This window comes from Cryptomeria japonica, chromosome 5, assembly GCF_030272615.1.
Source record: "Cryptomeria japonica chromosome 5, Sugi_1.0, whole genome shotgun sequence".
NCBI classification, from domain to species: Eukaryota; Viridiplantae; Streptophyta; class Pinopsida; order Cupressales; family Cupressaceae; genus Cryptomeria; species Cryptomeria japonica.
The window spans coordinates 16,100,550-16,117,517 of NC_081409.1; the positions used below are offsets into that span (position 1 = coordinate 16,100,550).

A 16,968-nucleotide genomic window follows, 5' to 3' on the forward strand; every position below is an offset into this window, starting at 1 on the left:
CGGATACAAACATGCATTTCTTGAGCTTGAACCTGATGCGACAATGGATGTTTGGAGTCGGAAATCAGATTCCTTCCCCAGCGTATGTAAACATTATGAAGAGTGGTATTTTTCAAGCCGCTGGATTTCCACAGTTCATACAATGCAGTGAGCTTATCTTGGAGTGTGCATGATGTTATGATCCTCACTCGCGAATGATCAAGACTCCTAAGGGCGTTGTCATTGCGTTGTCATTGCCTACCTTGCTGAGGATGCGATTACTGAAGTGTTTGGAATCCCACGTGGAGTAGATATGAGGAATGCAACTAAGAATGAATATGAAGAGCGGTACACGAAGAAGATGGATGCGTGTAATAATATAATAAACAAAGAGTGGATGATCGAGCCTAGGCTTCATCATTCCAAGGCTCCCAAGACACTCATGTGCACAGATTTCAAAGAGGAATATAGTGGCTTAGTATTCCTGCTTAACAGAGTGATGGAAATGCCGCAAGGTGTAATATTCAATGGATGGATGTTCTACTTCATCCAGGATTGTCTTAGAGGGACATTGATAAATTGGTCTAGAATCATGAGTGACAATTTGGACTTTCAGCTGAGGAATGTAGAGCAGTCCATGTCATTCGCCATGACTTCCTACTTGGTATACTTGCTTGCACGGTTTGTTTCATACAAAGGATTGATATGCAGAGGTGAAGTTGGGAATGGGCAAGGACAATTCAGGAGTCATGAGTGCTATCCCAGTTGAACATGTATAGAATTGAAGACTATAAGAGAGTGAATGACGTATTCACAATGTACATCACGCGGATGCTGCAAGGCGGAATCCGCAGGAGGTTGTCCAAGGAGGCAATGGAGTTAATAGAGAAATATGGACAGTGGTATATTCAGTTTCCCACTTTCACGTACCTTAGGATTCATGGGTTTCAATCCGAACCCTACAGGCTTCCTAGGTATCCTTCCGACAGAATGATCTTGTTGGAAGTGGTGAGACAACTTCTAGAGTTTGATTCCATTCAGAGAGAGAAGCATAGGACAGGCATGACATTCCCTATTTCAGTTGGGAAGATGTTGGAGGTTTGCCAGTCTGCCTTAGCCGGGAGCACTGCGAGTGAGGAGCTTGCATTCTATCTATTTGCAACCTTCAAGAAAAGAGAAAGATTTGATCCAGATAAGAAAGTTGGAAGGATTAGGGGAGAGAAGTTCATCCACAAGGTAGACATAGAAGATTATTGGACCAACCTGATAGATGAGCAGGCAGTGAAGAGACGAATGTGGTCCAGAATGTCAGTGGATTTCATGAGGAAGTGTGGACGTTTCCTCATTCCTGATCAAGTGTTAGATGACATGGATCATACGCATCGACAGTATGAAAATGAAATGAAGAAGGCAATCTTATTGCCTAGTTGGTCACAATCAGAAGAGATTGATATGAATGTATTGATGAGAGAGGTCTTGAGTTTCTCCCTTACATGGGTAGATATTCAGATGAATAAGTTAGTTGATATGGGTGTTTCCTTCACTTATGAAAAGATGAAGCCGGAAGAATCTACTTCCGAAGAGGATTAGAGGAGTATCAGTGATGTCAGGATTCATGTAGATGAAGAGAGTCAAGCTCCTAAGAGAAGGAAAAACATGTTAGGAGGAGTCAAGGCCAGAGGGAAGAAGATTGAGGAGGTCAAGAAGAAGAAACAAAAGACTATCATTCCTTCACCACCTCTCAATGTCTCATCAATCAAGGAAATTGAAATAACAGAACAAAATAAGGAAACCCAACAATGTTCCAACACAGTGATACTACCAGAGAATATTTAGGAGTTACATGCCACATCGACATCTGCTCCACGAAATGAGGATGATGATCAACCGGGATTCCCTACCGTCCTTTTTGGAGGTTAGTTTGGGAAATGCGATATATGATTTGACTTGGAGTAATCCTGATGATGATGATGATGTTATCTCGGCATTGAGAGGACTTGATCGAGATATGTGTCTCGATGATGGTATGGAGATGTTCGCTATTCTTGATTGGCTGATGAAAAGTATGGAAAAAAGTAAGAAAATGATAGAGGTACAACCTATTGATAACATTGATGACTACCTAGCTAGGAGCAATAAGGAGAAAGAACCCAAGAGAGTTGAGATTTTGTCGCACATAGCTAGAGATGAGACGGGAATGCGGATTGCGCAGGTGGTTGTTCCTATTGGAGGAGTGACGACGGACATTACTACTCCTATAGATTTCCAAATTACTTCAGTTGCCCTTGGCCGTACTACAAGAGAGCAAGAGTTTCAGGAGGTTGGTGATAACCTCCTTAAGGCGATCAGTGCAAGGTTAGATAGAGAAATTGAAGAGAAGAAGTACAGAGAAGAGAATATCAGACTTAGAGAGTATATTGCGGGGATAAGGCGTGAGAATCCCACCCTTATTTCCCCTACTGCGTTTGATCATGGACTACATTCACACTATGAGGCAACAAGAGATACATTCTCGGAGGTGGAGAAGTGGATTGAGAGTGCAAGAAAACAGGTAGATGATTTCCTTACTCAGTTTGTCCAGGCATATGATAGGACAATAGGGCTCATGTTTAGAATCCAGTATTTGGAGGGAGTTTGGGAAGAATTCCGACTTATCCAGGAGAAGACTATTCCACGCCTCAGAGCTTTGAAGAAGATTCCCAAGTCCTCATTGATCAGTGAGAACATTGTGCACAATGGAGATAGGTATGATTTCCATGGCTGGTATTGTTCATTGGCCGTGAAGAAATCAACTTATGAGAACGCCCAATTGAGTTGTACAGAGATGAAAGGATTGATTCAAGACATTCAGTTGAAGATCCTTGCCTCAATTGAGGAGTTATTGGGTGTTGATGTTAGTGAATCTAGTGGTTTACACTTAGCCCAATTAAGAGATAAGATGAAACTTATGTATTTTTGTCAGTTGGACTCTTTGAAGAATAGTTAGATAGATGATTTGGTCTCTTTGTTGATTCATGTTCATAGTTCGCAGAAGCTCATGCTAGATTGGGAGAACAATTTGGACGCTTGCTCAGATTCATTGGATGTGATTGATTTGCAGCAGGATACCTTGCCTAGCATTTCCATGGAGGAGTTAGATTCTGCATTGGCTAGATTCTTGGAGTATGCTAGGAGAGAGAGATGCAGGGAGGAATCTTCTAAAAGATTCCCTATTTGATGACTAGGTATCTTTTATTAGGCCATATGTTGGTGGCACCATTTTTGATGTAAACCCTAATTAGGGCAATTCTAGGGTTTTGTTGGCATGATCTTGGCCCTTGATTTAGTTTTAATCTTGGCCATCCATTTTGTAAGAGACTCTATATATACCTCCTTGTCTCTCATTTGTAAGGGAGAGATTTTGTAGAATTGTTGGTATATGCTGCAGCTATTTGAATCTAAATCATTGTTCAATTGTTGGTGATTTTTGCTCTTCAAATGTTGTCTTTGCATTCATGGTTCTCAATTCCTCCAAGTTATATTAGAATTTATTTTCATATTTATTAGATTGAGTGAAAGATTTGTTGAATATATTTGTGTGGAATCCTTAATCCATACCACTAGCTTCTTGCCGCTGGTAAGTGCGCCTTGTGTGGTCGACCGAAAATTTGAGTAAGCTTAACTTGAACTATTATGCGTCCCTTGACAAGCATCAACTTGGATGGTGTCAACGTTTGATGGTGATAGTCTGAAAATCCTTGAGTATACCTTAGACGATTGCACTAATCTTGTGTCAATACCTGTTTGTGAGACCTGACCTAGTTTGATTCCACTAAACTTGTTCATCATTTCCTACATTCCTAGGCCTAAAATAGATTTCCTGAACCCTATTCCTTTTGCCCATTTTTTTAGTAAGAATTAAGTCCAGAACTACATTGCCAAATCCTAAGTTGTCAGCACGCATATTCTGCATATTTCATGATCAAAGAAGATAATCCTAACATTTGTGTAAGTCCCCAAGTGAACACAACAATTCACATCGACCATTGAGTTACTCACTCGTCAAGACCTAACATGTAGAAACCTTGGAATCATTTTAGTTGATCTTACCCTTAGCATTTGAGGTGATTTTGTTCAAGAGAGGGTAAATTACCTTGGTATTTTATTTTGAAATGTTATGTGCATAAAACACACATCAACAATACCCTTCCTTTGTTAGGCACTTATGACTAAAAGAATGTGACTGTTAGTGTGTTTTTCTAGCCATGACTGCAAATGCTCCCTTCACATGGTGGCCTGCAATGTTTTTGTTTGAATTGCAATGCATCTTCCTTCTTGTTTAATCCTTCAATTCAGTATTGACAAACTTTCTTCCTTCCCAACTTTTCTTCAAATTTTCACAACCAATGTTGTATGTACCCTTTCTACACTTCCCTTACACCATCAACCTGATTTGATACCAATTTTTGTATGGATTGGCGGTTTAGAAATGAAAATGAGAAGAATGAGGCATTTTACAAAATATATGGGCTTGTTTATCTATTCACTATATCATGGGAGTTACAAATCAGCTATAACTTAAGGTTATAAAAGATGATGTTTAAATAAACAATTTTTTTTTTTTTTTGGATAGGTTGAATAAACATTCTTATTATGTTAATATAAACATACTCATTTCTAATCATAATAATGTAAAGTTATTAGTTGATATTTATACAAACAAATATTCTTATTATCTTTACAAACTTGCACATTCATTTAAACGTAATAATGTATAGTTATAATAGGATGTTTATATAAACAAATGCTCATATTATCTTTATATAGACACACATTTATTTAATGAAATATTTGATGGGGAATTTTTAAATTGGTGGATAGTTGTGCATTCGTTCTAAATTTGAACATTTATCTACATATATGAATGGGTTGATTGGACTGCTAACCAAAATGTACAATGGCCCTTTTAGGTTGTTGTAACTTGTACTATTGCCAAATCACCATAGGGATAGTGGGTGAGTACCAAGACCATTCGTCTTGGGTTCAATTCAGTTTTTCCTTCATTCGGTGTTTAGTTTTGCTCCATATTTCTATGCCCATTTGGTTAGAATGTTTCAGCCTATTGATTTAATAAATAAATAATTTTATACAGTATGTGAATGTTTGTAAATAATAAAATACTTTTTTCTAGTATTGATCCACAAAATAAAATTATATATATAACTTTCTGTAAGTAATTTATCATATATATTGCTTTGCTACTTCTTGATTGCATTCCATCTTCTGTCACTTGAATGTGATAGTTTTAAGCTTGGTTAATTTTATAAGATTCGTCAAGTTTTCATTAAATTTCCATCACTTTGGCGTTTGTGTCTGGACACCTTGGTATTGACTTTAGTTTTTGTCTTGGAATTACTGTTGATGTGGCTTCATGCTTATCACTTCTGGATTATGATTGTTAGATAAACATATTGTAGCATTTCTATATCCACTTGTGTAAATTGGGTGGAGAGAATGCAGGAACAGATAGGTAGTCTCTTTCCTTTTTCCTTTGCCCAGCTTCTTATTCATTTTGGATGACAGTTACTAATGATGTTGATTCTTTTTGTTCGTACCAAAATATGGTCTTAATTGGCTATTTTCATTTTTGGCCATTAATAACATATTTTGCACCTGAACTCCCACTGTTCTCATGATCAATACATGATATTGCTGGTTGGTACACTTTCTTATGTACAACATTTGAGTCCGTTGTTCAAGTGCTTGTCCTTGTTTTGGCACTAGTGAGTGTGTAGAAGAACTTCTAGAAAAATTGTGTGCTTGTCAATTTTTACTTCCGAGTTACAAAAAGCAATTTATTGGGTTCTTTTTAACATGTTAAACTTCAACTGCCAAATATATAATTATAACTTGTGATTTTCACTGTTTTCAAAACATTTTTCAGCTCAGAAACTCTCATTCAACATTCTGTGAGTCAGAAGAATATGGCAGCTGATCTTCTTAACAGCATTATGGTTGGGGATGAAGAGGGTCGTTCTCGACAACGAATTCTTTCGTTTGCTGCAAAAAGGTAACTCAGACATGTTTTATTCTCTTGCAAAACACCAACAACTGTTTTAGGTTCCATCCAAGGCTAAAATAACCCAAGCAATCACTTTAATATTGAATACAAAATATCTAGTGGATTCAGTGCATAATAAGTAAGGATTAATTTCTAGTTGACTTTCATACTCTCCTAGATTCATATAACATTAAAATATCAAATTTTCTTTGTGAAAAATATCTCATTTTATGTTTCATCATCATAAGCTCCTATCAAGGTTATTTATTACACAATTGTGAAATTTTTTTATATCTTGTTTCCTTTGAGGGAAGCCACTAAAAAATGTTTTTTTATTTTGATGAAAAACTGAAATTGAACTTATCTCTACCATCCTGTGTTTTCTATTGTTTTCAAGAAAGTTTAATTTTTAGCCCCTTGTGCATCTTGTCATATATTCTTTTTGAGGAAGGCAAAGTGTATCATCGTATGCATATGGTAATATCTCTGTCAGTTTTCTTTCAAATATCAGCTCATCTATTGCAAGTTCATGGAACTGTATTTAGCTGTTTTCTCTAGGGAAATAACCTAATGGAAAGAAAAAAGAGCAAGATCCAATGGGAAGTGTTACTATTGTAAACAGCTGGGAACCTTAAAGAAAGATTGTCAAAAGTAACAAGTGATCTGGCAGGTGGTCAAAAGAGGCCATAGTATGCAGAAATTGCCTAGGAGCACGGGCAAGGAGTAATGGGTGATTTTGCATTTGTGGCATCATAGTACTAATCTACTGAACAGACAACTTGGTGCTTTGACTCAGGAGTGTCCTGACACTATACATGTCACAAAGATTGGTATGCAAGATATGTTGAGGACAAGAATTGTAGCGAATCTGTTAGGTTTACATATTGTTAATTATACATTTAAAAATATCTGGTATGTCTGTGACATGAACAAAAACTTACTGTCTATTAGTGAGTTTACTAAAACCCTAGTCTGTTTGTAAAGTTTCAACTTTCAAGGAAACAAGTATGTTGTAACCACTTTCAAGGTAACATCCAACCATGCAGCCTAACACAAAGCACACCTCAAATATGCATATTGGAACCCAATTATCACAAGAGCAATTTGAAAACAGCTGAATCAATACTTTATTCATCCACAGGCTGAAATTACATCAATGATATCTGCCTCTGCTTACAATTAGGTTACAACACAGAATATGTATTAAATAAGAGTGAGATCTCAAAACATGAACTACCTTGGGCTGATTGATCTTCAATAGCTTTTCTTTGGACTTCTAAACTTCCACTTGATTGTGTTACTATTATTCCCACCAGTTGCCCCTCATTTCTGCACGTAAAAGAATTTCTTACCTTTTTATAGTGAAGGTTGATGTAATTAGTTTGCTCTGACCAAAATTTTTGAACAATTCCCCATGCATTTAGAATAAAGTTCATTGAATCAATATTAAATGATTTCTTTGTTATTCTTGTCTTGAAATTAGATACACATCTTTGAAACATGTAAATGGTCTCCTCTATTTGGCAAGTTATATGGCTCTAATCTTAATGTTGCTCTAAACATGAATCACAAGAGGACCAATAATGCCTCTAATAACTTTAGCTCTTGGTGCAGAGCTCAAAATCATGGTTGTAAGAACACCCCCTATTTTGTAAGCTCACATATCTCAGCACCCTCTTTGTTGCAACCTAATGTTCTGCCTTAGGTGCTGTCATGAATCTCGAAATGTAACTCACAACATTGCTCAAGTCAGGTCTAGTGGCTGTAAGATAGATAAGACTGGCCACTAGGTGCTTGAATGCTGACTTATTAATCACCTCTGTGTCGGTTTTGGCCGAAAGCTTCAGCCCTTTCTCAATAGGCGTAGATGAGATTTTGCAATTTGTCATTTTGAACTTGTAGCAAAATCCTGGCATATGTAGATTGAGAAATAAAAATACCACCACTTGTTTGCCAAACCTCTACACCTAGGCAATAATGTAGGAGACCTAGGTCTGTCAAGTCAAAAACCTTACACAAATTACATTTGATTTGTTCAATCAAATATGCCTCTTTATCTGTAATGATGATATCATCCACATAGGTGACCAGAAGGATGATGTCATTTCCTATGCTTTTGATGTACAAGTTTGGTCTAAAGGACTTCTCTAAAACGCCTATTGCTCGGGGTGCCTGATTTAGGCAATTAAGAGCCTTCTTCAGTTTGCAATACTTGATGCTCCTTTATTGCAACTTGAAAACCTTGAGACTGAGTCATGTACACTATTTCCTCCAAGTCACCATTGAGGAACTGGATGGATGGTGCTCGTCTTTGCTGTAGGAGCAAACGTCTTCTCACAGTCAATACCTTCTCTCTGTGAGAACCCTTTAGCCACCAATTGCGCTTTGTAATTGTCAAGTGTACCATTAGCTTTGTTCTTGACTTTGTAAACCCATTTGTAGCTAATGGGTTTCTTCCCTAGTGGAAGATCTGAAAGAACCCAAGTTTTATTTTTCATATGACTCCGATCTTTGGTTTCCATGGCCTTTACCATTTAGGTTTAGCTGTTGCTTACTCAAACATGTGAGGTTCATAGACTTCTTGAATGTTAGCCATAAGAGCAAAGTTAATTGTGTTCTTGCTCTTGCCTTTGGATGAGCTCCCCTCAATCATTTCATCATCCTGAACATCACAACAAGCTTTTCCCACCACTTACGTCTTTTTATAGAAACCTCTCCATCCAAATCAGCATGGCCATCATGTCTTGGGTTGCTTAGTATTATATGATTTGGATGCTGATCCAAATTCTCCTGAACAAAATCTTCTGGTATTGGTACCGGTACCTGCCTGGTAGATTCCTCTTTTTTAGAATCATTAGAGCTCCCTGCCTCCTCCCTTGCCCCCGCCTTTAGGTGCAGCTAATGGAAGCTAGACACCTAAGTCTTTAGCCTTTAGAGGCTGATCTTCAGTAATTTTGATGTCAGAAGAGAGATTAAAAGGGTCAGATTCTTCATCAATTATCACATTCATGCTGAATGTCAACTGGTTAGTGTCCACATCAATCAGCCTATTGGTTCTATAATTGTCACTGTACCTTGTGAGAATTTTCAAAACCCAAGCTTTGATACCATGTTACAGAATGTCAGAAAGTAATATCATAGAGAATGATTACCAAGATCTTCGATATTAACAAAGGAGCAAAAGTCTCCTTAAATAAGCGTTACAAGTGATTTATCCGATAATTATAAAATCAACAATTAAGAAAGTAGATGGCAATTAAAAGAATAAAGAATATTCCTAAAGTAATATTGACCATTATAAACTAATATTACAATATTACTTTAATAGGGTTGAGATGCCAACTCCTAGTTAGAGTTGATTATTTGAACTGGTAAAATATACAATAAGAATTTCGAAAATCAGGTTTAATTATCTACATTTATATCTTTAGGGCAATCTCCACTCTTCAGATCAAAGCATATTTTCACCATTAGAATTTAGCAATAGCAAAAGACACTAGTGAGTATACAAAATAATTTTTCTAATGCACAGAAGTTGTTCATCTTTTTGCTTCCGACATTTACAATTATTAATGAAGAGCAAGCTCTTTTTCTTTCGCACATCCTTCTAAGATTAGCTTTAGTTTCTATAGATGGAAAAATAGAACCCACTTGGCCCCATTTTTCCACCTCATAAGTGGCTGCTAGATATGTGAACCTATTTCGTGTCTGGCTTATATGTTTTGTTTCAGTCTTTAAATTCTTTGTCTACCTCTAAAATTTCTTTATAAAGCTATTTTTTCGCCTGTTGTTGCCCTCCGTTGTTTTGACTTCTTATTATTTTAAGTAATTAATATCCAATACCTTTTTTCACCTGAAGTTTTCATTATACCAGCCAGTCTTATGGCTTCTAAGATAGTCATTGCTTATGCTTGACCATATATATCCAACCCCAAGTGGATCGAAAATATTAACACAGGTTGCCTATTATCATTTTTAAAGATCACATATCCTCCAACTTATCCTGAATTTCCTTTTGCAGCTCCATTAAAATTGAGTTTAATCCAATCCATAAGAGGTTTCTTCCACATGTCCTTAGACCTTTTCAGTTTATTCCTACCAAACTGACTAATTGGTTGGATAAGTTGGTAGGACTAAATCTTAAGGATCTTAAGGGTGTCCTTAAGTTGAATTTTTGATCTACTTTTTCAAATGAATATCCTTTCCATAGCAATATGCTGTAATTTAAATTGCTTGATTAAGTTGTAATTGTTGAAGTGTTGCTGTGTGGTAGTTTTCTAGTGCTTCTGTATTAGGTTTTGGCATATTTATTTGTATTTAAAAATACTTTGTAGCTTTCAGAAAGTCATTTAAGGAGTTGGAAATTAGTGACGCTCTAGGATGCAAGTTTATGAAAATACCTAGTCAATATTTACATTCACCTGTTTATGTGCTACAGGTATGCAAGTGCAATTGAAAGGAATCCACAAGACTATGATGCTCTGTACAATTGGGCTTTGGTTTTGCAGGTACGTTTTTCTAAAGATAGAAAAAAACAAAAGATTAAAAACTAATTAACATGAGTTATGGGTTGCTCTTAACTTTAGAGAATTCAGGGAGGCAATTACCTGCCAACCCAACTTACGATGGATTGCATGATAATGATTATAATAAGTAAAAACAATGTTTGAAAACCTCAAATTTGGCATTTTCATTGTGAAACAATCATATTGGCTTTAACTTTATTATATTTGTTGTGTAAGAGACAAGTTTCCGTTTCTTGATCCTTTTGTTCCTTATCATTGTTAGTAATCATACGTATCTCGATGTTCATTCTATTTGGTGTACATTTTTGTTATCAATTTATCATTATATTTGATATTTCTGTATCAAGTCAAGGTCAATGATAGTGTTCTCTGGTAAAGTAGCAAAGTCATTGCCTTGTGTTCTCATGTTTCAACTAATAAATCGACATCAAAAGAAGCCATTTCAAAGTGCCAATACACGTCAGCAACAAAAGAACAAATTTTTGGAAATGTTGTCATTGATGCCAAAGGTACATAAATGATTGTTGAAAGTTGTCATTAATATCAAAGTGAATAGACAAGATTGTTAGAAATTGTCATTAATGTCAACGCATAATTCATTGATATCAAGAACGAAATAATTGATGTCACAATGATCTTATCATTGAAGAATAGCGTATGGCGTATATCTTATGAAGAGCAGATAGTTTTGTTTTTAGAATGCAGCAATTTATGTGTAACACTGTAAAGATGCAGTGAATATATTGTAGAGAGCAGCAATTGAAGTTATGAGTACAGTGATTCATATAAAAGAAAGGCAGCAAGTTAAGTAGTAATAAATCAGTGATCACAATTAGTAGTTGTCAAGGCTTTATTAAAGGCAGTACTTCACATTATGAAGTATTTAAGGCAGATACAATGTATAAAAGACGGCAAATTAAGGTTTGATTAAAGTTGATTTGTTAACAAATGGTCATACGGAGGATATAAAGGTAAAGAGAAGTTGGAGAGAGGTATATGGAAATGTAATAAGAGATTTGTGTGTAGATAATTATTATATCATTCAAAATTCAAATAGATTTATTAATGAAGTGGTGTGATCAGCATATGAAATGAAGAGTTATAATTTTTAAAGGTGAGATGTCTCTAAATGAAATTGTTTGTTGTGGGAAGATACAAAGAGAGCATTGAGTGTGGGATGATAGTGTGAGTTGTGTGTGCAAAAAAAATATATATCAGATATAAAAATCAGATTGATTTAAAGATAAATAAAAGCATTTTAAAAAAGCAATCAAAAATAATTGTTAACAAAAGGTGATGTCTTTTCAAAAGGTCACCTCTATTCAATGAGATGTCTTTTTTCATGAAGAGGCATAAGGATGTGAAGATATAAAAGGTGATAGTGGTGTGAAAAGAATGTGTGTGTGGAATTATAAAGAATAAATTGATACATGCAGATCCAAAAGAGATGTTTGAGCAGGTTTTATGAAGACATATAAAAAAGTTTAGAGAGAAAGAATGCAAACTTAGAGAAGACCTTAAGGCAGAAATATGAAGGAAAGCATCCAATTATTTGAGATCAGATTTATGAAGAGTATTGGAGCAGATTTAAAGAGTGTTTTGTGCAAGTCTATCATACATCCACCAACCATTTGTGAGGGGAGAAGAGAGATACAAGAAGAAGAAGATATTGCAGATATAAGAGAAGGATAATAGTGAATTTGGAGCAGATTTAATAAGGGGTTTGTACAGCAGATTTGAAGCAGATCTATGAAGATTTGAGTTAAGGCAGATTTGAAAGGAAATTAGTAATGACGATTTAAAAGGAAATTAGTAATGAGTTAATGAAGATTTGAAAGGAAATTAGTAAGGAGAAAAGAGATTGAGTTAAGGCAGATTTGAAAGGACATGACTATTCAAATGGTTGTATCCATTTCAAAGAGTCGTATCCATTCGTAGAATCATTAAAGATGTAAAGGCAGATCATTCAAGTGGAGAAGTTGTGTGTGTAGAGAACAAACAATATATCATAAACACCAGCAAGTGAAGAGAAAATTGTAAAGAGTTAATTGCAGATTGGATGAATAGATTGTAAGAAATCATATGGGAGTTTTTCAATCAGATTTATGGAGTATTTATGCAGATTTGTGAAGAGGATTTCATGCAAAGATGAAGATTTGGGAGCAGAATTATGAAGCATATTGGAGAGAGTTTTGCAAGAAGTTGTATGACAGATTTATAATAAGTTTTATGAGGAGATTGTGATCAGTTTTGTGGCAGATTTATTATCACCATTATAGCAGATTGAAGAAGAGAATTATAGTAGAATTTAGAGGACAAATCGAATGAGGGGTTGGTGCCTCTTGTGGGTTAGTGCCTTCAAAATTTGTAAAAAGAAGATTAATAAAAGTAATATTTTTGTCGTGGTTTCTCTTGCAAGGGTTCCCACGTAAATCTCCTGTTCTACTTGTATTGTGTAATTATTGCATCTTATGTTGTTGAATTTGTGCAATTGATATGCTTATGGCATTAGGTTTTAAAAGGTAAAAATTGTTGTTATATTGATTCAACAACCCCCCCCCTCCTCTTTCAGTTTAACTGTGTGCTCATCACAATCAAAAACAACATGGCAATGCTGCTGAAGAAGAAGAGTCCCAAGAAGAGGAATATGTGCTTTCAGTCCACACTTTAGAAGGTAGTTCACAATCAACTTCGATTTGGGTGCTACAAAGCACAAGACTGGGCAGAATGAAACAATATTTCATATTATTGATTGAAACTCCATCATGGTAAAGTCTCTCTTGGAGATGATACCACCTATGACATTTAAGGTATTTGTGACATCTCTATGTTGTTTGGCATACATCATTGTAGGCTCATCGAAGTTTTGTATTTGCTAGGACTAACCAAAAATCTCCTATCTGTTAACAATTTCCTGATCATAATTTGAGAATTTAGTTTGATAAAAACTAGGATAAAAAGGTATGTGCTATTAGATATAAGTCTAAAAGTTCAAATATTGTTGCAAGTGTGTCTTAAACTATTATAATGTTTAGGCTTGATACAATTGACAATAATGACTAATCAAACCTTAGTGACTAAGGATAACGATCTTGCTATGCTATGGCATCGTAGATTTGTTCATTTGAGCATTGGTTATTTGATTACACTTAGTAAAAAAACATGGTCAAAGGGCTTCCCTCACTTGAGAAGTCAAGTGCTATTTGTTCCAGTTGTATTGTTGGAAAACAATATTGAGTACCATTCCATTCTAGTGAGCATCGTGCAAGCCAACCTTTGCAGCTGGTACATACTGATCTGTGTGGCTCCATGGCACCTAGTCACAATGGATTCAGGTACTTTCAGCTTTTTGTTGATGATCACACAATAGAAATGTGTGTCTATTACTTGTAGGGTAAAGATGAAGCCAATTCCTACTTGAAAGAGTATTGCACTCTTGTGGAGAAAGATACAAATCAGCGTATTCGTGTCCTTTGCTTAGATCGAGGGGGGAATACTCCAGCATAGAATTCTCCACCTACTTGAAGGAAAATGGAATTCGGCGTCAACTAACTGCAACATATACACCTCAGCAAGACAGAGGTGATGAATGGCAAAATCGTGTCACCATGGAGATGGTACGTAGCATGTTGTAGGATTCTCACTTGGAACATGCTTATTGGGCTGAAGTTGTGCATATATTGGTTTATCTTCTGAATCATGCACCAGCGCCAAAGCACTTGATGGCATCACACCAAAAGAAGCCTGATCAATGGTAAAGCCATCTATTTCTCATCTTCGTGTATTTGGATGTACAACCTACATGTATATTCTTAAGCAACAAAGAAAGAAGCTTGATGAAAAATCAATGAAATGTATTCTTCTTGGTTATAAAGGCAGCAAGTTAAGTAGTAATAAATCAGTGATCACAATTAGTAGTTGTCAAGGCTTTATTAAAGGCAGTACTTCACATGATGAAGTATTTAAGGCCGATACAATGTATAAAAGACTACAAATTAAGGTTTGATTAAAGTTGGTTTGTTAACAAATGGTCATACGGAGGATATAAAGGTAAAGAGAAGTTGGAGAGAGGTATATGGAAATGTAATAAGAGATTTGTGTGTAGATAATTATGATATCATTCAAATAGATTTATTAATGAAGTGGGGGCATTGCCCCTTGACCCCAACTTGGGGGCGTTGCCCCCAAACCCCCGTCGAAAAACATAGGGGGAAACTGCGTTGATGGAAGTAGGGAAAATTTAACCTCCGAGTCTGATTAGGCTCCATATAACAACATAATTAGCATTGAAGAAATCTTGGTATTATACATTTTAGAGTTGAAAGTTTGAAACTATCAGTATGAATGATGAAATTTCAAATATTGCGCGTTTGTAGATCTCCACCAAGATCTAGACCTATCTCTCTACCCCTCTTTTTCTCACCCTCAGAACTGGGAAGATCTCCACTGGGAAGAGTAAGAGGACTAGTAAATAGTTTTAGCAAGAGCTGGGAAGAGGAAGTTGTAATTGTAATTTGTAATGATGTATTTACTTTTGGTTTTACAAAAACTATTTACTATTTTGCTTCCAGCCATCAGCATTCCTCACGAGGATGTGATTTTGTAGACACTTTCATTTAAATATATCTAGAATTAGCTTGTTTCTTTTGCGTTATCATTTATTGACTCATTGGATGCATCTTCTCATTAAATTTTGCAAAAAAAATGCATTTTTTACTAAGTTTAAGCGTGTTTTTAAGTTGCCGAGTTTTTCTCAAGTTTTCCCCGAGTTTTTATCCCAGGGGCTTGGCGAGTCGAGCCGAGTCGCGAGTAGTTCAACTATGATTCAAACCATAGCAGTAAAAATAGTCTGGGGAAAAAATCGGCAATATTTTTAAAAAAAATGGGAAAAAATGGATTATAAAAAAATGGAGAAAAACCTACCTTTTTGTAATTTAAAGGCATTTTAATAGCAGAGAGATATAGAGAGAATAAAAGTGAGAGTAGGGATCTAGGGTGGAAGCCCTTAGCATGGTTAAAGGATAATGCCTCTCATGGGAGGCTAGTCTGTAATGTCCCCTTTCTAGGTGACAGGAGAAGAGTAGTGGGATGGTCTATTATTTGGATCTCGTAGGCTGACAGTGGTGGATAGAGACTCACACAGGGTATTCAATATCCGGAGTTGGTGTTTCAGGCAGTTTGTGGGCCGTTGGGAGCAGTTCCTTGATTTTAGGGAGATTCCCTACTTTTTAGGAGGTTGTGGCAGTTTCCATATTTGAGTTTCCCCGGGACCATACCATGGTTTCAGTTTTAGGAAGATTGGGTGTGTTTCCTAGTTTCTAGGAGCATCCCTAGATTGGCCCATCTTGTCCGGCGTCAGTCACAGACAGGTGACGAAGTCAGATTCATGTTTGGTTGGTTATTTTGGGCTATTATTGGATCTATGGAAATATTTTAATATAACTAAATATTTCCTAAGTTAGCAATTAAATAAATTAAAATAAGGCTATGTATATAGCCATTTCAGAGTAATAAGGGGTTTTTGGCTTCATCTGGTTTGATATGCCTATGTGTTATAGCTCGTTGGAAAGGTCTTGAACTTTGCTACATGATTCTCACCTCCCGGAGTCTTTTTGGATGCTTGAAGCTATTTATTTGCAATAAAGTGATATTTTTCTATAGTTTGACGCCATAATTGGGAAAGTGTCACTTTAATTAAAAAGCGCAAGCTTTATTATTCTTTAGGGTTTGATTTGCAAAGGGAAAGGAGTTATAAGGAGATGAAAGCCTAATTGATAGCATCTTTGATCATTTTGAAACTTGCGAATTTGGGAATTGCTCTGGAAGAGTGATTTTGGTCTGGGACGCAAACCCCAGGTCTGAGCTTGCTGGGACGTAGCCCTCAGCAGGAGTTGATAGTGGATTTATCTAGGATTGCACAGAGATTGTCAGAGGTAGAAGACACATCTTCTTGTCCTGAAGATTCAGCGTGCATATTGGGGGTTTCAATAGGGCGGTTAGTCTATTTCAGCTAGCACGTGATTTGCAGCAGCTTCCACGCCTCCTTTGCAACCACGCCTTGTTTGTATGTTGGCTTGAAGGGTTGTATTCAGCTTATTTGGTCTTCCTTGTCTGTTGCTAGTAATATTCCTCCATCTGGCATCAATCCAGATTGAGAACAGCTCCAAATAAATGTATGGATTCTTCTTGAATATATTTGCTTGGTATGATTTGCAGTATTTTCAGATTGCTTAAGTGTTCTTACATATGAACATTGTTTACTGTTTTATTTCACAGTTGTTGCTATTTATCAATTACTTTACTTATAACATCAAAACCCAAAAAGAAACAATCCCTTTCTGCAACTTCTGTCTATTCTATAAGATCATCGGAAAATTACAAAAATATAGTATGTTTAATTAAGAATTTACAACAGCAACAGCA

The 16,968-nt window shown here is 36.0% G+C and overlaps 1 protein-coding gene across 1 annotated transcript in view; it reads left to right on the plus strand.

Annotated features, from left to right (window-relative positions):
- The window catches only part of LOC131077996 (protein HLB1), a 210,563-nt gene that overhangs the window by 35,853 nt on the left and 157,742 nt on the right, over positions 1 to 16,968 (plus strand). The window contains exons 2-3 of the mRNA XM_058015612.2: positions 5,903 to 6,028; positions 10,458 to 10,527. Of these exons, the coding sequence (XP_057871595.1) occupies positions 5,903 to 6,028; positions 10,458 to 10,527 (196 nt within the window). The remainder of the gene's footprint in view (positions 1 to 5,902; positions 6,029 to 10,457; positions 10,528 to 16,968) is intronic.